This window comes from Phalacrocorax carbo, chromosome 3 (assembly GCF_963921805.1).
Source record: "Phalacrocorax carbo chromosome 3, bPhaCar2.1, whole genome shotgun sequence".
NCBI classification, from domain to species: domain Eukaryota; kingdom Metazoa; phylum Chordata; class Aves; order Suliformes; family Phalacrocoracidae; genus Phalacrocorax; species Phalacrocorax carbo.
Genome location: NC_087515.1, coordinates 36,971,845 through 36,993,391, shown reverse-complemented (window position 1 = coordinate 36,993,391; position 21,547 = coordinate 36,971,845). Strand labels below are relative to the sequence as shown.

The following is a 21,547-nucleotide window of genomic DNA, read 5'->3' as shown; positions in this document are numbered from 1 at the left end:
CCGCGTCCCTTCGCCTCGGGGCGGCTGCCGGGGATGGGGCTCGCCGCCGCGTCCGCCCCTCTCCCTCCACTCCCCCTGTGCCCCGCAGCCACCACAGCTGCGTCCCCGCCTCCTGCAGCCACACCAGCCGTGTCCCCCCCCACTCACCGTGTGACCCTGGGGACACCCCTAGCTGTGTCACCCCGTCCCCCCACAGCCACCCGCAGTTGTGTCCCCCGTACCACCCACTCACCCTGTGCCCCACAGCCCTCCCCAGTAATGTCCCCCCATTCCTGGTTCCCCCCACTCGTGTCACCCAGAGTTGTGCTACCCCCACGCAGGTACTCTCAGCACTGAGTCCCCAGCCATCTGCACCCATGTTCCTCGGGGCCCCTGCAGCAGCAGTGGGGAAGCTCTGATACCCCCACCCCTGCCCCATATCACTCCCTGTCCCCTCCGTACCCCTGGACTCCCAAACAGCCCCCGCACTCCCCAGCTCCCACCAGCGCTGTGACAGCCCTGGGTGTGAGGCCAGTGCCCCTCATGCCATACTGCTGTCTTGCATTTGTCACCCCGAGGTGAGGAAACCTCCACTGTGGGGCTGGGCTGGCTCCTGGGGAGCACAGCAAGGGAGGCAATGCCCACCACAGGTGCCCATAGGGAGGTTTCCCGGGGGACCTGACGCCCCAGGGGCCCGCTGCCCCAAGGAAACACTGCAGGCTGTGGGGTTTGCATGATGTTTTAATGATGGTTTAGGAGAGATGTGGATAGAGTCATTGGAGATCCACGAACTCAGGCACCCACCAGCCCCACATGCACATGCTGACATCAGAGGAGCTGGGGACACCAACTGGAGCCTGGCAGGCTGCCAGCTTGGCAGCGCCATACGGCCCCTGCCATCCTCTCAACATCAGGGTCTTCTGAGGGCTGCCATAGTGGACACTGACAATGAGGCATGATTATGAACCTATGTATGGCAGAGCATTGCACTCCTGGGGGAGAACTGCACGTGGAGAACAAGAAATGCTGGGAGCAGGGACATGCAAGCAGTCCTGAAGGTCACAGCAGGGCTGTGAAGCTGGGCCACCTGGATGAAGCAGCTTTTGAGCCTTTCTTAGACTTCTCTGCCATTTTCCAGGGGCTGTGGCCGGCCACCGGATTTCAGCAGGAGCACAACAGCTGTTGCATGGTAATCATGACTAACCTGGTATGAGACAAGCCACATGGGAGTTATCTGAAACCCAGAGTCCAGCGGAACCAGACCCTGCTGGAAAACACAGCCAGAGCACCTGGGCCTGAAATCTTTCATGGCTGACATTAAGGGATACAACTAAAACAAGAGACATTCTGCAGGATGAAACGTGTCTTCTGGAAACCCAGCACTATCCTTTGTGAAAGCTCAGGAAAGAGGGTAAGCCCTTTCCTATTGACCTTTTAGCTGAAATAAGCTAGAAAACATCTATTGTTGTGTATTCCTAAAAAAAGAAACAAAAGTCTTACAAGGGCTTGTGAGCATTGCTTGCAAGGTGCACCCGTGGCTGCATTGTTCAGGCCTCAGCCATACACACATCCTCTCCTCCACCTTGTAGCTAATATTTTGGGAAAGACCTTAGGCACTGTGCTCTCCATCCTTTATCATTTACCTCATGTGCTTTACCTTGGGGAGCACTTTGAGAGCAGGTGGTAAATACATGCAAAACCTGCTGTTTTCCTCCAGAGGCTGTTGTTTATTTCTGAAAAATTCAGCAAACAAGCCAATGATTAAAGCGTCCCTGAATCACTATCTCCCCCAAGCCCAGCTGGAAAGGCAGATTATTAATAGCTGCATTGACCGTGGTCACGGCTCTGCCATCAAGTAGAAGCCCCACTTTCAGCTGAACAGCAAAAATGGCCAGCTGCTGATGTGCCACAGTACAACCCGGGGGGAAAAAGGGGGAAGGCCTTGGAGTTAGGCAGAGGCTCCTGAGTCACTGCTCCTCCTGGCAGCACCAGCTGCTCCAGTGGGCACTGCTGCTTTTGCCTGCATTCAGGCAGCTTTCTTGCCCTCATCCCACTACGTCAGCAGGAATCTCATGTTACTGTGCGGTAAGGGAGATTAATTTTTTTAACTTCCCTTTCAAGGGGAAAAGAAGGATGGGTCTATCACTCCAGAAAATAAACATTTCTCATTTCATTATGATGGGGAAAATTTTCTCTTCTCACTTTGCGCTCTGCTTTTGTCTGCCCTAGAGCTTGCGAGAGCCCAACGTCTCCTCTGTCACCTCAGGCACATCCTTGACCAGAGCCATTGCTTTTAGATCTTCCCTTTGCTGGGCAAAAAGGTGTAATTTTTAAGCTCACATCAGCTAACATGGGAAAATGCCAATGGAGAGGTGGTGAACTTTGCGAGTTACAACTGTTTCAGACTACATTTTACCTTGGAGTGTTACCACTTCGTTTTACCTGGCCTGCAGTGAAATTTTGGCACCTATGTGATATCATAGGTTTTAAAAAAAAAAAAAACCAACCAGCCCTTCCTCCACACCCCTCTCCCAGCTTATCACCCAGTGCTTCCCATCTCACAAACTTACGCATTCACGGTCCCTCTCTAAACACCCACAAGGCCCAAAACCCAGAGACCAGACCTGGAACTCGGGGTCTCACTGGAAGTGAAGCCACCCACCAGCACTTGTAGCGCAGGGGAACAAAGCTGCAGCCCCGTTTTCACACAGCTCATGCTCCCTGTCACTTTTTGATGTGCACCAGCGCACCTGCATCCACCACACCCCCTACAGATGTCGATCCACGTCGCACTTCAGGGCACTGACAACTTCAGGGGTGCCTGTGCAGCTCTTGGGGATGTGTCCTCTCTATGATGCGTCCGCGGGGTTTTGCTAAGCTCTCTGTTCCCTCCTGGATTCGAGTGACCCTGTGTGAAATGGTGCCACTTGTGGATTCACAGCATGTCATGATGAATGTCCATTCCACGACAGCATGATCAAAATGCATCATTCCAAGGAGGCCTGCACACTTCAGTCCTGCCTACAGAAAGGTGCCAGGATTGTCTGCTGGCACAAAGACCTCTGAAATCTCTGTCACGAGCAGAGATGAGTATGCCAAAGCGCTAGGATTTTCTGAGGGAGGCAGAAATCCCATTGCTTGATTCACTTCCCATTTCACACAGGCAGCCAGAAGCTTGTAGCCTCCACAATCTCTTCTTGTTTGTTTGTTTGTTTTGGGTAACAGCAGCCAGTTTATTTCAGTGCCAACCTTCTCTCCCTGCCAGAGGCAGCAGAACACAGCCCTGAACACCCCCCACAAAGCCTGCTGCTGTCACAGGTGCCGCTGTGTTCTGCAAAGAGCTCCACCTTAGGAGGGATGTGCTGGGCTCTCACTGAAAATTCAGATACGCTTCACAGTGTGGGCAACATCCTGGGGATTTAGGTGTCAAAGTAGATGTTAGCTCTAAATTCAGGGACCTCGAGGAATTTAAACCCCCCTCACCTCCCAAACACCTGCCTTTCCAGCTGTGTGGCAAACCTATACACAAAGAATCTCATTCCTGGTCTACAAAACCTCACCCACCTTCCTCCTAGCTGGGACTGAGCTGTGGACTGCATTCAGGGCAGAAAGTTGCAATATTTGTCAAATGGAGAGGAATAAAATTGGCAGGATCAAATGGGATAAAAATAATTTGTGTTGAAATATTTCTGATTCAAGCCTGAAAGGCATGAAGGTGAGAGCTGAGAGAAAAGTCTAAATTCACTGCAGTGTCTCAAAAGAAACTGAGGAGATCAGGTTTCTGCTATTTGAAACACTCGCAGCACAAAAGTGATGCTAGAAATCCTACAGCCTGCTGGTGAGCCCTGAGGTGGGGGGTGTCTATCTCTTTTAAATGGAATCCAACTGCATCAGACTGGGATGGACACTGATTCAAATCTCATTAGGAAAAGGGATAGCTATATATAAACAAAATTGCCTTCCTTGCTTGGGTTAATTCACCGCCTGCAGTTCAGCACCCTTTTGCCAGCCGTTGCCTGGCTCTTCAGCCAACCAGCTTGGAAAATAATCTATGGAAGCCTAATTCTTGGTGTTCCTGGTTTTAGCCATCCTGCAATGCAAGAGAGCTTGCTCCTTTCTACATAATAGAGCAGGAACAAAGGAAAGGAGTCACCTATTTGGAGCTGAGCTAAGGCACTAATGATGCAGTAGGTGAGGAAAGAAGAAACACAGCGGGAGGAGGACAACTTCCCAGCCACAATGTCCTGGAAGATCATCATTCTCTTCGCTCAGTTCCCTTAAAAAACCCAATGTTATCTCTATAGAAAAGGAGGAGCTAATACAGTATTATAGTATCCCTGTTGGGGGTTCATTTTAAGGTTGTTTTGTTGTTCTCCCAGAGAGATTTGTTTCAGATATCAAAGCCACACGAGCTGCTTCTAAAGTGGATTTTGGTGATTGCAGGCAGAGTTATCCGAGCAGCTCTGGCTCATTGCAGCTCTGTGTGGATGCCTGGTTTGCTGTTCTTCCCCATGATTTCCCAGTAAATAAGAAGCCTGTCTCTATCACTTTTTGGCATGGTACTGAGATAAGCCACTGAACTCTGCTGACCCAATGTGTGCAGTCTCTCCCTGTGCACAGCAGAGGCATTCATGTCGTCATCACAGCTTGATAAAGATCGATGATGGCTGGCTCGTCTTCTGGCCAGTGTCATTGAGGGGGAAAACGCTAGAGATGGCTACATCCACAATTCCTTGGCAGAGCTCTGCATACAGCTTCCTAAGAGATGAGACAAAAAGAATCAGATGCCAGGCAGGACAAACCAGCCCCCGACCAATTTTTACACAGACATGCATCTTCTCAGCAGGATCTGCAAGACCCTGCTCCCATTACTGGTCACTCCAGGGTGGCAAACGGTAGGAGGGTGGCATCTCTTCCATCCCCTCCCTGCCTACCCCAGTAACCACCTTCTTTTTCAATGGTGCTCTCATTCCCAATATTGCTCTCTGCCAGACAGGACCACAAAACCCATTACCTAGGTTTACTGTCAGAACAGGCTTCTGAGCAGAGTCTCCACGCCCTCAGGTACCAGACTTGAGTCACTGGATGGTACATGGGGATAGACAACAGTTGAGCGCCTCCTGTACCAGCCTTCCAACTCAGGGAGTCATGATTATCGCACCAGACCCTGTTCATGTGGGGTTGTGCCCCAGAGGGAGTGCCCTGATGCATTCATGGTTTGATGAAATGCTGCACTGGGGTGCAGCTGTACACATCAGCTCATGACCAGGCACAGAGACTTCACAGGACCCTCTGGAAGAGTGGGTTGTGTTTCACCATGACACAGCTCATGCAGAGCAGGATTAGGGAGAAGAGAGACATGGTATTTAAGAAATGAGTTAACAATAGCTTCACTTTCTGCTAGAGGAAATACATGTGTAACTTATCTGAACATGCTGGCATCTGGGATGTTTTTAGAACCAAAGCTGTCTTTACTAGGATTAACAATGTCTGTCACCCTGTGCCTTTGGGGCTACATGACAGTAAGACTTTTTTCCAGCTTCTGGGAATGTTACTGCTTTCAGCAGCCAATTTTTTGTCTTTGAAATAGGAAGTGTGTGATATGGGTGCTATAAATTAGAATAAACCTGAAGAGAAGCCACAAATAGTCAAAACCTACCTCAGCTGCTTTCGATGGCTTCCAAGTGCCAATAGAGGCACAAAGCAAACAGGGCATTGCTGCAACCTAAATCCACCCAGCAACAGCCAAATTCTACCCATACAGCAACATAAGGAGGTGCAAGGCGGTATCACACCACGGCGCACATGGTGAACAGTGCATCCTGAACACAGAAAGCTCCCCAAGCCCTAGCCCTGAAAGGGCTACTGAAAATGCTGTCTGGTAGGTTTGACCTGTATTTTTTGTCTACTGTTAGTGATGATCTAATCTAATTTAACCTACATCTAATTCCATCTATATCTAATCTAATCTAATCATATTCTAATGTAGTGATGTATAGCCTGTTCTGTTTTGCTGGGCTTGTACATGATACAGATGCCCATTTAGCAAAGATTTCTAGTCTCCATAATTGTCTCAGTCATATAATACAGCACCTCCCTATGCAGAGATGTTCATGGCCACAGCTGTTTGGCCGTCCCAGCCTCTCTGTGGCTGGTGGAGACTCTGATCCAATGCCTGCAGCATCCACAGTGTGCTCTGGGCTCCTGCTGACCGCAAGTTCAGTCACTCACTTCCAGCTGCTGCCCTTAATGCTACTCATTTACCATGTGTTCAGGTAAAGACCAGCCACCAGCAGCTCCACAAAAGCGGCTGAGAAACCCAGACCCCCAAAGTGTTAATTCTGCAACATAACTTCAACCCAATAGCGTCAATATTCAAACCCATTTGTCCAAAAACTGAGGTTAGTGCCCCATCTCACACAGGAAAGAAGCTGGGGAATATCAGAGGCAGGAGCAACAAGCTTGTATCAGCTGGCTCTTAGAGCAGTGTCTGGTATGGGTTAGCCTGGAAAACTCCCCTGCCATTCACTTTTTTCCACCTTTTTCACTTGGAGCTGGGACACTGTTTTGGGTGAGGCATGTGAATGGCAGCGCTGCACGGGTATTAGGGAAACTGATTACTCACTGGGCACATGCCGGGGCCCCATTGACTTCTATCAGCCAGACCTTCAGCTCCTCATCCACCATGAAGTCAAAGCCAAAGAGCTGGAAGCTCTGGTAGTGCAGATGCTTCGTGCTGATTGCAGGCTCTATACACATAAGGCAGCTTCTGTGAAGGGAAAAACAGAAACCCAAGATTAAAAGCCCTGCAGACATACCTGTTGCCCTGCAGCTTTTGAGGGTGTGTGCATAGCACAGTTAAGTGGAGGGGGTCCCCTGTTGCCCTGGGACTGCCCCAAATTACAAGCTATATCCAACACGTCACAGTAAGCAGGTCCCTGTCAGTGAGATCATGCAACCGTCAAAACACATGTGGGGACACCCCTGAGTTAACTCCTAAAGAGCTTCAGAGGAGCATCCACCCTCACTACTGGATTAGGCAAGCTAAAAAACATGAGGTGCAGTTAGAGCCTGGAGCAGAAGGCAGAGCCACAAAGGGCTGCACCAGGTTCCCAAGGAACTGCCATTGAGAGCTTATTTGACTCCAAGTCCCTCAAAAATCATGTCACAACTTTTTGGTGTAACGGTGATGGGGTACTTGCAAAACAAATTCCGCCATGGAGGATGAATTTGTCAAGACCTGGATTGTCTGCAGCACTGTGATGTCCAAGATCTCTCTTCAGGCACTTTCCATGCCCAGGAGGTAGCTGTCTCTCTGTGAAGTGAGTAAGATGACCTATACCAATGAGATATGCTGCTGCTTCCTGATGGTGGGGGACGCAGTGAGATCCTGCAGACTTGAGTCCAGCTTCATTTCCCCTCTTACACCTTATACCTTTTTTAACCTCAGCCTCTCCTTGCCCTGTCTTTCGACCTACCCTCTTCCCTTACCAGGTGATCTCATTCCATCCTTCTCCAGCCACAGTTGGCAAAATGCAGACACACTGACACATACCCTTGAGAGAACAGCACCTACGGAGGTCCCTTTTCATTGAGTAATGACATTGTGCTGTTTATGGCTCTATCCTAAATTTATGCAATTGAAACCCTTCCCTTGTTGGTCTGTCTGCTTAGCCAGCTGTGTCCATACACATTCCCTGTCACTGAAGGGTTATATCCCCCTATGCAACAGGCAGCTGGCTACCTTATTATGTGTTTGATTTGCAGTAAGATGCTGTTCTCAAGCGTTGTGTTCAGGGCATCCATCAGATACTGGTTGAACTCCTCGAAGAACATTTCATTCCCTTCCTCATACCGCCCGTAGTTTTTGGAATATTCCTTCTGAATGCAGTGATTGGTCAAGTGGCAGGTTTTGTCCTGGAAATTAGCACTGTTATATGGTTCGGAAGAGGTCCGCAGGACACCCTCTCTGTAGAGGTAGATATTATATTGATGATCCACGAGAACCCAGCTCCTGGGGGGTGAGAGAACAAACTCTAGTCTTAGTGGCTTAAAAAGAAACAGCATGAAAATGAAAACTGTTATTATTACAAAAGCAGAAAAGGTTACCTGATGTCAAACTTACGATGCCCTGGCTCTAAAAGCAGAGGCTTCTCCAGGTATTTCTGAATCACATGCACTTGTCCCTGGTCGTCGATGAAGTCCAGGAGCTCTGCAGCCTCTGAAGAAATCAGGATCCCTTCCCCTGGCACAGAAAGACAAAGACAAAATTGGGTAGAGGATCCTCCTACCTTTGCTGGACTTTTTTCAGGGCCCAAGTCACATAACATGACATGCAAGAACCCACGGCCCCAGGGCTGGCCAGTGCCCAAGCAGTGTCACATTCACTCAATGTCAGGCAGTAAATCTGTGGAGGGATCTCCCTGTTACCACACCACAGAGTTTCTGGCTCCCCAGTAACTGGAGCTAATGCAAATGGGAACCAAGGGTACCTGAGATAACATGGCCTGCCTGGGGCTTGTCTGCAGGGGGGTGGATGTTTAGGTGCAAGGCAATGCATGGCAGACAGGGACTTTGGCAAGCAGTGAGGCAGCTGCTTGGTTTGCAGGACTTTATTTGCTTTTACAGCTGGGCTTGGTGGGGTGGGGAGCGCATGTGTTCAGCACTTGTTGAATTTTGGTTTGTTTATCTGTTTTTCAGTGGTTTGAAAACAGTTTTTAAGATTTTTTTCTTCCCCACCTCCCCTTTTTTTTTTTTCTTTGGTGAGGGAGCTTTGTGGTTTTTTTTTTTTTATCCTAGGCTTAGACTTTATCCCCCTGCCTGGCTTCTCTGGCTGCCAGAGGCAGTCACACATGCACACTTACACAGTGTTCCCCTGCTCACCGAGTTCATTTAAGTTACTATTAAAATCATTGCTGAATTAGGAGAACTGTTTCAAAATGTTCATCCATGTAGTCAGTGTTTTCCCCTGCTGTGGAAGCTCTTCATTAAAGAAGTTATATGTGCTGTTTAAACACTGCCACATTTCGCCTGAAGCTGTTGCTGTTCATTTCTTGCAAGAGTGCAGATATGAAATGACTGCTGCAGAGCAATGAAGAGAGAATATATCCCTACTGGGATCTGATAAAGGGATGACACTGTGCCACACAAGGGATAAACCAGCTCAGGTGAAATTATCTAACACTTCACTGGCACTATGTCCAGTCTTCAGGCATTTAGTTAACTGCTTGGACTAAAGCTGATGACTTAGACTTAATTTTGTGCTAAGTGTTTTGGAGGAAATGCTGAGTGAAAGGAAACAAACACTATTCAAGAGCGTATTGGGGACAGAACACAGGTTTGGAGCACAGACAGGGTTTGACAGGATCATCCCATGGAAAATCCACCTAGCTGTGACTTCTGAAGGTCACAGTCAACACAGCCCTGCAGGTAGTTTCACTGCTTCATGCTTTGCATACCAGTGAGTCACAGCTTCCCAGCCTTACTGACCCCCTACCTGTCCTAGCATCCTCCACCAAAAGGAAGCCCGTTCATCAAAGTATCTTTCTCACCCATGTTTTATGCAGGGGGCAAGATTTTTAGTCCCCTGATCACAGCAGAGCCAAGTAGAAAATTGTATTGCTACAACCACAGGCTGTGCACTGGGGGAAGGAGGGAAACATCTCTGTAAGCCAGTAAAGGCCCTGCAGTGGGAAGATCAGCAGGCACCCATTCTGCACTGACAGGCAGTGAATTAAGGGGGAGGTTAGCTTAACTGTGTACAAAGTCAGCAACCCAGCAGCAAAGCAGCTTATGTGGGGCAGCTGTCCCTTCTCTCAAAGAAAACATTAAAACCTCTAGCCACAGTTGGAAAATCTCTCAACTTTTAAGTCAGGACATCTTAAAGCTTTAATTTTCTTTTTACTCATGGGCAACTAAGCTTCCACTGGACCTGTCCCGAGTCAGGCCCTGTGCCTGAGCTGGATCTGCATTGGCAATTAACACCGACAGCTTTCTTCATCAGAAGTAATCCCTAGACATTTAAAACTTCCCTCTAGAAGATTAACATGAGGCTCTGCTTTCCACTTTAATTCTCAGCTTGAGTTCTGCAGCACACTGATGAATATGAAAGCTTACTCTGCATTAATGCAGAAAAAATGGGATCGCACTTGAGTAAAGGATGTGGTGAGTATAAACCTCCCCATCCTGCACTGAACCACAGCGATGGCCTTTTCAATTGCTCTGACTGATTCTTTGCCAGGCAATTATACCACAAACACATTCCCTCAACTGGCATAACGAAAGGACTCACCTGCCCTTCCTCCCTGATGAAAATAAGCATATTCTCTTCTGATGCTTCTTGGTAACACAGCCAAGAGAGCAAAGCAGTGAAGGAAGCCAGCCTGAAGGACAGCTTTATCATGCAGCTTCCCTGCAGCCACATCTGGCTTCCACATTCCCTGGTGATTTTTGTAAGACTGCATTAAAAATGACTCTGCAAATATGAGTAATACATGTGGGCTTGTTCCCTTTGAAAAGACCAGGTCCTTCCTCGGGCTGGGCTCTGCTGCCTCGGGCCTGCACACATGGCAAGGCAAGTTTTCCTAAAGCCATTTTGATATTCACGATGATACAGTATCATTGTGATACTGCTGTAACTGACAGACAGCACTTCATTACCAAAGCATTCCATCTATAGCTGTGTCCAGCTATCCCGTCTAATAGCTCATTATTTCTGTAAAGCGAGCAAAGCAATGACCCTGGAACAAGGAAGGACACATTATCACTTAGGTATCTATCGCCTTATTCAAATTAAAGGGACATACAGACATGACACTGCTTGTCGTTGCGCTGGTACCTTCCCCTGAGGCTTGGGTGTAATTTCAATGCACTGAGCTCATGGCTGCTCAGCCAGTCTCTCAGTGTGACCACAGGTAGGCCACTAGCACCAGGCATCTGGGTTTGGTTGAACGACAAGCAGTGCTATTTCTGGCCAACTGAAACCAGGCTTAGCTGCAACATGGAGAGCTGGGCTCCTTGCCCTTGAAGGCTGCTGTCCTGTCTGCTGCCCTCCTCCCCATATCCTGTTCTGCTCTCTGTTATCTCCTGCTCTCCACATTCCCCTCGCCTGCTCATCCCTGCTGCCTTCTCCCTGCAGCAAACTTTCCTGCATTTTGAGTTGCGCATGCAGAAAAGTGCAGGGTCTTTCACTGCCATCCATGTCCTAGGTAGCATGCGCATGTTACAATACTTGTCAGGAGCCCCATGCCGCCAAGCAGATGAAGCACCCCCTATGCTGGCTCAACTGGCATGGAGTTGGTAGGTGAAGCCCTTCATAGACAGGCTAGGCTCAGCCAAAGCCCAGGACTCTACTGATCAAGTAAAGAGTAAGGAATAACAAGAAGGTGGCTCATTTTGCTGGAGAATGAACCTTTGGCACCCGCTGAGGACTTGGCAATCCATACGTTGCCTTCTTTGCCTTCCCGCCGCCTGTTGTAAGCTGCCAAGAAGACTTCCCGCTCATCTGTCCTTGTGTTGTTTATGAGATGGCGAATTCCATTCTGTGCTGGAGCCACGGGGGTCTTCAAGTTTGTTGGGTAAATCACATACGACTCGGGGAACCATGTGCAGGACTCCGATAGTTCAGGGCTTGTCTTGATTAGCCTGGGTGAAGAGAGACAGGCTGTTAATCTCCAGAGTGTCCACACCTGCATGGACATCATTTAATAAGTAAAAATCATCATTAACTGGGTTCTTTCACTTGATGACGAAAGGCAGCTTACAGATAGCCTGTGCTAAATGATTATATTTTCCTTGGACCCTTGAAATTGGGGTATTCCTAAGGATATCACGGGAAACCCAACCTGCAGTCAAGCACCACTCTTTGAACCAGAGCTGCACACTTCCATTAAACATTTTGTAAACACTATGGATATTATGAAACAATCAGTAGAGAAGTTTCCATGTAACTAGAGGTTGTGGTACATTCCCTGCGTCATCTCTGCACAAGGGAACTGAGGAGGTGTGTTTGCTAACACGGAACAGGGCAGGAAGGATGATGTCAACAAACAGGCAAAAGGGAAGCCAGAGCAGTAACATTCTCTGTGCTGGTGCTTAGCTCTTGATCCCATCCCCACTGAGATCTGATCAGGTGTCCCAGTTGCAGACGAAGACCACTGGGAACCCACTGAAAGCAAGGACACAGCTACACGTTTCGTGTCCCAAGGTGTCTGGGACCCTCCTTGCATCATGCAGTCTCCAATCGCTCTGGCACATCTCTCCTGCCAGTAATGCCTAGAGATGCCAGCAAACTCCTGTTAGAGGAGCCCAGGCCTGTTTTATTTCAGAGTCCAGGGAGCTGCCTGACTCTCTGAATGCTCACTCTGTGCTTTGCTTAAGGCCAGAAGCAGAGGTCATGACTTGCTGACTCTCTCTGTGCATTTGCACCTCTCTGTTGAAATGGCAGTCAGCCAGCGACACCCTGGGAGCCCCAAGGAATGTCATTTGTGGTCCCTTGGGCTCATAAGTAGCTTGATGCATGGTTCACCCCACAGTTAGAAAGGTCAGCCAAGCTTCAGAAGACAAAAAACAGGTGCGTCAGCACTTTCAGCACTGCCTCTAGACCACAGGCCGCAGAGAAATCCAGCTGGGGAGTACCATGAGTACTTGTTTAAAAAATACTCTGCTAGTTCCTGACAAACACCATCACCACTGTAAAGACAGCAAGTGTGACCAGGTTCTTTGCAGGGGAAGGAGAGGCCTCGGATCAGCACGCACAGTCTGCAGGACTGCATCAGCAAGAGGCAGCACAGACACTAACGTGGAATGAAACGCTTGAAGGAGACTAAGCTCTGACGTGAAGATCCTCTAATGGCTGCAGAGTCTGCACAGGGACGAGGGTTATCTACAGTGAAGCTCATCCACATTTCCCCAGGAGACCCCGACACGGCTGTTCATGCAGAAATAACTCCCAGAGCTCTTCCTGGAGATGTCTCCAAACATTTGTTTGACCAACAAATCTGATTAGCTAAAGGCATATTAGTGTCTCATCTCTGTATGAAACAGAGAATAAAAGGTGGTTTTAATTAAATGTCTACAAGGAAAAAAGCAGATATGCATTGGGTTTTTTTTCCTTTTGATTTGGCTCTAATCTGATTCAATACACTCTATGGTTTCAAGCAGATGTAATTCAGTGAAAATGGCATTTCCCCTGAAGTTACAAAGAGGTCTTTGTGCACACAGATAGCTCTAGAGACCAGCACAGGAGTCTGAAGACAGCACATGCTATGACACTCCCAGGGCAGCTGTTCTGTGAAACACCCTCTGAACAGGTTCAACACTCAACAACAGTTACAAGAAAAATTCCTGCCAATCCCATGTAACATTTCAGTGAATTTCTTACTTCACCAGAGATGCTTTGCGGCACAGCTTGTCTGCTCCCCTGTAGTAATTCACCAGCTGCACAAGTCCGGGTTCATGGCCTAAAAAGGAGGAACAAAGAGGTCAAACTTCTCAATTAATGAAGGAAAAACATCTGCTTGGTGCAAAGGACCTGTGCAGTAGAGAAGAGAAAGGAGGCCGTCTCCTTACCCTGCATCACAGAAGCAGGCTCTAAGCTGGCACTGGCTCCTCTGGTTTCTTTCTTTTAGTTACGAAAAACCATGCATTTACCCAAGTCTGTTTTGAACCTGACACTTCCATTTTCCAAAGGAAAATAGTCATTTCCTCATTCACACTGGGAACTGGCAGCACCACCCAAAAGTATTCTCCATTTGCTGGTGGCAGTTTTTTTAAAGCCAAGATTTCAGTTACTCTTAAATGCAGTAGGAGGATGCAGGGAAGCGCACCATGATACCAGGATCATAGCTTAGGAAAGGGCCTTGCTTCTTTGTCAGATACAGCAGGATCCCCTGTCAGACCTGATATCACAAAACACTAGGAAATATTAAAAGATTTAGAGTCTTGCTTCCCTCTGACAGTCTGCAGCAAGGCCCCTTGGATAGCTGGGTTGGGCAGGGACCTCTGGGGGTCTCTGCTCCAACCTCTTGTTTGGTCAAAGTCTGAGTAGCTCTAAGGATGAAGATCCTACTGCTTCTACAGGTCCCTGTCCCAGTGCTTGACTACCGTCCTGTGTCCCCCTGACTATCCTGATGGCCCCTGCTGAAGTCACTCCAGGATGTCTATGCCTTTCTTGTATTGGCAAGTCCCAAACTGGTCCCAGTATCCAGCTGTGACCTCACAAGAGCCAAAGAGAGTGCCAAATAGATGGTTACCTCCTTACCAATACTGGACTTCACACCATAGCCTGCCTTCCTTCATCTTCTCATACTACACAAACACTTGCACTCAGCTGGAAGCTCTCTGGGGTGACAGGATGGCAGCAGCTGTCTGAAGGACAACACCATGCAGCCTCTCCCACACAACCAGTGCAGCCAAACGTGGATGTGCAAGAGCTGAGTGGAGCCTGGGGCAATACCTGGGTCACTGGTGGCAGGAACCATCAGGGGCATCAATAGGCAAAACATGATGGAAAACTGCTCTGATTTGATATGGCCTAGGACCAGGGGGATCCCCCAAGCACGGCAGTTACTTCCATCTTGACCTTCTCTCTTCAAAAAAATGCTTGTGGGAGTGATTTAGACCCTGAAGAAGGATTCAGAGTGTTAGTTATCCTCCTTGGTGTTTGCCTGGGAAAAAAAGCCCAGAGCAAACATTACCTTAAAGACCAGGCAGCTGCAAGGTCACAGAGAACGAATATCTATTTCAACCCCAAAGTCATGGCCCTGACCTGGGTCACTATTGTATTCACAGATCTTTAAATACAACACAGCTGAAAACCGTCTTGCAGAAAAGATCTATAACTTCAGACACTTCAGTGTGTAGCCAGCACTGCCAGGTACTAATTTACTGAAAGAAATAAGTAAAAGATGTCATATTTCCTTCTATTTCCAGTTTATGGATTTTGCTTGATTCCTGGAGGAATTGAGGTCCAGAAGATCCCACCACTCTGGGTGGGCTTTGCCCCACAGTGGTCAGTCCACCCTGTCACCAGTGATGGAGAAATGGGGCTGGCGGAAGGAGGACAGAGGTGGCTGAAACCCGCTTTGAAACCACCGCTGTCGGATAACTCTGACCCACTGGGAGGCACATCCTCAGTGGTTTCCTGAGCATCTCCATGGAGCAGTGGGCAGCAACGTAGAGTCGGTGGTCGGCAAGAAGGGACCACAAGGTGGGAAGGTGATGGGTTCTTAGGCATGTTGCAAGGTCTAAACCATGCATTTAGCAGGCTTAAAAATTGTCAGGGCACTGAGCAAACTGGTGATCCTCCCATCTCTGGCAGGGCATAGTCCAGCATCCTCTGCTCCATGAGGCCTCTGCAGCCTCTTCCTCCTTTCCCTCCCCTTAGCTACATTAGATACAGACTTAGATACAGACACAGCTTAAGGGCATGATCCCCCAAGAATTAGGGTATCAGTGAGAGCAATAGAAGCCCCTGCAGCTGGACAGAAGCAGCAGTGCATGCTGAGAGTCCCCTCTTCCATGCCTCTCCCACATCAAACCATCTAGCTTAGCCCCTGAGTAATGCAAATCCCTACAGTTCCGTGAATTAATGTCTGCTTCCACTGCATAGAGCTTTTAGGAAAACCAAACCAAGCCAGCTTTAGGAAGACGTACCAGAGAAGATACAGCTTTTTGGAAGATGTACCAAAATAACCATGTTATTTTTTGTTTGATTCTACTGATTTCAGGCAACCAGCTCCTGCTATAGGAGGATGGGTTAAAGAAGCCGGTGCCAAAGCATGGTCCCTACCCACGGGTTGTAGATCTGTCTTGGCTGTGAGAAATGGCTTGAATTTTCAGGCACCTGGCATGCTGAAGGGCTCGCTGAAGCCCTTCTATCACCCCAGGGCTCTTTTTGAGGATAGAAGGGGTTAGTAAGAGATGGCACAAGCCCACCATGGCTGGACGTGCTGTGCAGGCCCACTCACAGCAAAGAGCTGTACTTGTTCTGCAATAAAGCCTGATGCTCACAAGCCCTGCCTGCTGGCCACATTAAATCACAGGTCTGCTTGCTGTGCTACCGCAAGCTACAGCAGGGCTACAGTGTGCGTGAGCATCCTCCCTTCTTAAGCCTCTCCCGGTGTTTCCCTGCCTGCTGCAGACACCTCAACGCCAGGAGGTGACCAGATGGCATCACCATGTGATGGGGACTTTCCACTCAGAAACACACGTGGAGACAAGGGTGCTGGAGCTGGTGACTTGCAAATCTGAAAGAGCAGCTGGTGCTGGTTCTCAACTGTAAGAAAGGGGCTGCAAAAGCTGTCCTGCCCCAGAGCTGCTGGGGTGAGGGGGCTCCTCCTGCTCCAGTATTTCTGCAGCCAGCAGTAGTGCTGCAAAATCACCCCAGGAAGGAAGAAACCAGGCCCAAGGGCAGGGAGTGAGGCCAGGAGCATCCTGGCAGCCATTGGATGCAGACAAAGGGGACTGCAGGAGGGAAACACATGGCTCTGATGGGGTCTGCAGTGTCCTCATCCCAGACCGGCTCTGACAGGCCTGGTGACAGGAGCCAGCACAGCAGCTGGCACTGTGCACGGGGACCTGCCAGCCTTGTGGCTCGTGCCGGCTCACCCCCAGCCATGGGCAATGACAGTGCATCTCTGCTCCCCTCCGCACCCTACAACGCTGCCAGTGCCTGGCTTGGCTCTCCCTGCTCACAGGCAGTGCATGGCACTCTTCCTCCCTGCTCCTGGGCTCTTCCCCATCCAGCGGGGCAGAGGGCCGGGATAGCTGTGCCACAGGACAGGTGGTACGCATGGCAGGCAGGGGACAAGCCTGCACAGGGAAGCTCCCAGGGCCCCATGTGTTAGCAGTGGCACAGAGGGGGTCAGACAGCAGGGGAAAAGGTGTGCATCTGGGGGCGTAGGAGGTGGCCTGGCCCTACACACACACACAGACCCTCTGGAATAACCCTCACCCAGCTCCAAGTGGGGACTAGACGTGCTGCCACCCCCACCAAGCCCCTGCAGAGGCACATCCCCATCGGCCTCGGCTCTGGGGCGAGGGTTTGAGCGTGCCTCCCACCTGTCCCAAACCGTAGAAACACCCCCATACCGTGTAAGCTCAGCACCGCAAGGTCCCTGCCCTGTGCCAGGGGATGCCACTGGCACCGCAGAGCTCCCCACAAACCCACGCAATGGTGAAAACGGACCCAAGCGCATAGCTGCAGGACAAGGCAGGCAGGACGGGAGGTGGGGGCTGCACCCGGGGGACGCTGGGACCCGGAGGGTCTGCGACATACGATGGTGGTCCCCGGGTGCCCCCCCCAACGCTGTGCCACAGCGCAGCGCCCCAAGCTGGGCTGGGTGTTTGGGGTGGGGGGGGAGGGGGAAGCGCACCGGTGAAATCAACCTCCGGGAGCTTGGCAGGGGGTCTTTTGAGCCCTGGCTGGTGGCAGCAGCCCTCGGCAGGAACAGCCGGTCCCCGGGCCGGGCCGGTTTATGCCGAGAGCCGGGAAGCGGCTGCACGAAGCCCCCCCACCCCCCTCGCCGGTCCCCGCCCTTTGTTCTGAGCGACGCGGGTCCCCGTGACAGGGAGCCCGGTGAGAGGGGTGCGGGGGCACCCCCTCCCGAACGGTGCGGGGGGCTCCGCCGGGGCACGCCCTGACCGCAGGGGCGACAGGCGGCTGCGACGGGCCGCGGGGACCGCCACGCTGCGGCGGGGGTGGCCGGCGGGGCCACCGGGGCGGGGGGGGGGGGGGGGGGGGGCACAGCCGCAGACCGGCTCCCGAGCGCCGGGGGAGGACACACGGCACCCTTACCCAGCCTGCCGAAGGGGAGCCGGTTCCTCTCGCCCAGCATCAGGTTGAAGCGGGGATTGTCCCTCCGGAGGCGCCGCCACTGCCCGCTGGCCAGCAGGAGCCGGCTCACCTCGGCGTACACGCTGCTGCCCTCGTCCCGCACCACGAAGGTGTACATGGCGGCGGGGAGCGGGGGGGAGGGGGGAACACGGACACAGGACGGGACACCCCACCCTACCCTACCCCAGGCGGCCCAAGGGGCGCTCCAGACCCATGGGGCCCCGCCGCAGCCCAGGCAGTGCCCTGCGCCGCCGCCGCCGCCGCCCGCCCCGGCTCCGCATGGCCAGGGCCGCCACCCCCCCGAGCCTGCCCGGGGCGGGGGGTGGGGGGGGCCGACACGGAAGCAGAACCGTGTATCCCGTCCCCGCCCCGCCGAAGGAACGGCAGTGACGTAGCGGACACCGCCCCTGCGCCGTCCCCGCCGCCGGGCGAGGCCGCCGCCGCTGCCCCGCCCCCCCCGGCCCCGCCGCGCCCCGCCCCCCCCGGCCCCAACCCCCCCGGCCCCGCCGCGCCCCGCCGCGCCCATGCGGGTGCCAGGCTGCAGACGCAGACCTCCGAGACCCGGGGAGGGCAGGTAGCCACCCCGCGGGACCCCGGCAGGCTGGAGGCAAGCGTGGAGACCGCCGTGGAATTCGAAATGAGGGGGAAAATCAGCAGTGACCGAGGCGGGAGCTGGAGGGGCTCTGCGAGGAAGGCCCTGGGGGCCTGGCGGGCTCAACCCCGAGCCCCACGAACAGGGCCACGGCGGGGAAGTGGAGGGAAAGGCCTGTCCCGTCCCCCCCAACTCAGTGCTTGTCTGGGCGCACGTGGGTACAGTGTCCGGTTCAAGAAGGACATTGATAAACCCGAGTGATAAACTGCTGCGGAAAGGAGGGCAGCACGTGAGGAAAGGGCCGGGTTGCCTCCTCCCCTCTGTCCCCGCAGACCCTAGTTGTCCACGTCTAGGGGTGGTTTAGGAGGCATGGTGGTGTTGGGTTGACGGTTGTGTCACCGAAATCGGGAATAAACCTCGTAACACCAATGTAGTGTTAAAAAGCGGGCGTTCTTTATTCACGGCGCCGGATGCACGGGGGATCGCTCCTGCTAGCGCGCGTGCGGTCAGATCTCATTGTGCCGGTTAAGTACGTGCTCCATATGCATATTCATTAGTTTTCCGATGAAAGATATACATATTCCTCATATGCAGGTATCATTTGCACGTGCCTCTTGGTGTCTCCTGGTGGTCGTCAGGGGTCTCTGGATGAAGGATATACTCTTCCTCACTGTCCGCTAGGTAACCCTTGCTTTTGCGCAAACTCAGTTCTGAGATTACGTATGTACTATCCTTGAGGGATGGTCTGTTCTGGTTTGGTGTTTGCTCTGCGGTTCCTTATGTTTACGGTTCTGTACATCTGCTTTCCTTGAGGTCAAATATCGTAACTTTGTTTAGGCGCTTCTTATCTTGAGGCCTTTCTGACTCCCCCAAAGCAACAAGTTTTAGTCACCGTGCAGGCTGTTCCTGTTAAGGCTACCTCATTATCCTGGCTAAGTTTTGGCTCCGGCCCCCAGCATTTGTTGAGCTACACTAGTTTGCATTAGTAACACCCAACCATTTATTCCCTGAATCATTGCTACCTAAAAAATGAGGCTTTAATCCTTAAAACAGAGGTTTGGACCCTAAAAGCGAGGGTTTGGGATCTAAAAATTAGGCTTTGATCCTTAAAAGAGGGGTTCTGACAGAAACACATTGTCTATTGTTTCATTCACATTAATGATTAACTAATGACTAAAATACAGATCAAAGAATACACTAATTTGTATACTCCATGTCTCCAGACTTGATGTCCAGTTGGATAGGGCTATCCAAGGAGTATAGCGACATCCATGGTTGGTTAATTTCACCACCCTGCTTTTACAGTTGGACTTGATGATCTTAGAGGGCTTTTCCAACCTTAATGATTCTGTGATGCAGTGGGACTGGAGAGCTGCAGACCACCTCATCTCCTTAACCTATTCAAATCTTTAAACCATGCTTTTCTTGATACCTTTTTGTTTTCCTAAAGACGTGTTCTTCTCGTGCATTGTTACCTAGTTTGGTTTTTCTGTTTGTGAAAAGGTCTTTTTGTTTGTAACCATCACTTCTGTCCTTCTCGTAAACAAGTCTGCAGCAGACCAAAGACATCTGATCTCACAAATTCAGAACCTGAAAATCAGATTCCCCCCCCCCCCCCCCAATCAGGTTTGTCTTAACAAACCTATCCGTGATGAAAAGTGTGAGGTCTTGAGTTGGTTTATGTCCTGTTTTTCCTATAGACACTGTATGAAGAATGACATCAGCATTGCATACTCATGTTGGATGCTATAAATTGTGATGTATTTCCAACAAATTGAGAACATTTTGCCAAAGGAAACTCAGATGTGTGGTAGATTGGTCATGAACTGCACACAGTTGCTGTTTCCTTTTCTTCTTTCACAGCAGAAGGTGTAAGGTGATTCATGGACAGAAAAATCTGATTTAAAAAATGGCTGCTATCTCATTTTCTCCTGCTAAATTGTTCAAAATGTTTTTAATGAAATGCTTTTCACCTTGGAAGAATTATGGACAGGGACAACAATTACTGTTTCTAAGCTGGTGTAATAAAACACCGATTTTATTAATAGTCTAAGGAAAATACAGAATACTTAACTATAGGCCAAATGGATGATAACAACATGCAAATGAAAAAGAACTGTCAGGTTATTTTTTATCAGTTTTGACAGAAGGCCAAAGTGGAGGTTGTTATAATGGGACGCTATTGCATATTCTATTTGTTACTGGGATGAAATCTGGGATATTGAATTTAGTCTTTTGAAGCTAAACGTTTTTTCCTGAATATAAACCAGGAACAATCTTAAAATACCTCCCATAGAAAGAGAAAAGAGTTTTAAAGCAATGTTGTCCTAACCCTGTGTCCTGGTTTCAGCTGGGATAGAGTTAAATTTCCTTGTAGTAGCTAGTATGGGGCTATGTTTTGGATTTTGCCGGAAACAGTGGTGATAACGTGGAGATGTTGTTGCGAAGTAGCGCTTACACTGGTCAAGGACTTTTTCAGCTCCCCGTGCTCTGCTGGGTGCACAAGAAGCTGGGAGGGGGCACAGCCGGGACAGCTGACCCCAACTGACCGATGGGATATTCCATACCATATGATGCCATGCTCAGTATATAAAGCTGGGGGAAGAAGAAGGAAGGGGGGACATTGGGAGTGATGGCGTTTGTCTTCCCAAGTAACCGTTACGCGTGATGGAGCCCTGCTTTCCTGGAGATGGCTGAACACCTGCCTGCCGATGGGAAGTAGTGATTAAATTCCTTGTTTTGCTTTGCTTCCGTGCGCAGCTTTTGCTTTACCTATTAAACTGTCTTCATCTCAAATCATGAGTTGCCTCCCTTTTACTCTTCTGATTCTCTCCCCCGTCCCACCAGGGGGGAGTGAGCGAGTGGCTGCGTGGTGCTTGGTTGCTGACTGGGGCTAAACCACGACACCCTGCCACGTAGAAGTGAGCCACGGTAATTTTTTAGTGCACGCCTTGGTCTGTTAGGAAGAGCCTGTGGGTACGCTCCTGCGTGGGCAGAGTGGGAATGGGAACTGTCAACTCTCAACCCCATTAACGTGGGACCTCATCTTTCTCCCACTCTGGAGTGAAATTTTACCTTCTTTATAAAAAGTTTTCCTGGACTGGCACTTGCCAGGTTGTGACAAAGTGAATTTCACAGCT

The 21,547-nt window shown here is 50.5% G+C and overlaps 1 protein-coding gene and 1 long non-coding RNA gene across 2 annotated transcripts; one reads left to right on the top strand and one right to left on the bottom strand.

The window, feature by feature from the left end:
• Positions 1-704: 704 nt before the first annotated feature.
• On the bottom strand, positions 705-18,192 carry TTL (tubulin tyrosine ligase). Its single transcript, XM_064446516.1, has 7 exons — positions 17,777-18,192; positions 13,361-13,439; positions 11,390-11,622; positions 8,089-8,224; positions 7,724-7,993; positions 6,605-6,748; positions 705-4,737 (listed from the first exon to the last, which is right to left on the bottom strand). Exons 1-7 carry the CDS (start codon positions 17,931-17,933, stop codon positions 4,620-4,622), a joined length of 1,137 nt encoding a protein of 378 aa, XP_064302586.1. The 5' UTR covers positions 17,934-18,192; the 3' UTR covers positions 705-4,619.
• A 105-nt stretch (positions 18,193-18,297) lies between these two features.
• On the top strand, positions 18,298-20,792 carry LOC135312840 (uncharacterized). The gene is made up of 3 exons (XR_010372462.1): positions 18,298-18,389; positions 19,002-19,088; positions 20,108-20,792. It is a non-coding gene; the product is annotated as an uncharacterized LOC135312840 (long non-coding RNA).
• The last annotated feature ends 755 nt before the right edge of the window (positions 20,793-21,547 follow it).

Excerpts from the sequence above, each read along its gene's own strand:
- TTL (XM_064446516.1), bottom strand. The coding sequence starts at position 17,933 with ATGTACACCTTCGTGGTGCGGGACGAGGGCAGCAGCGTGTACGCCGAG. Across the intron at positions 13,440-17,776 it reads GCTCCCCTTCGGCAGGCTGG|GCCATGAACCCGGACTTGTG; the intron begins GTAAGGGTGCCG and ends CCTCCTTTTTAG. Across the intron at positions 11,623-13,360 it reads CGCAAAGCATCTCTGGTGAA|GCTAATCAAGACAAGCCCTG; the intron begins GTAAGAAATTCA and ends CTCTTCACCCAG.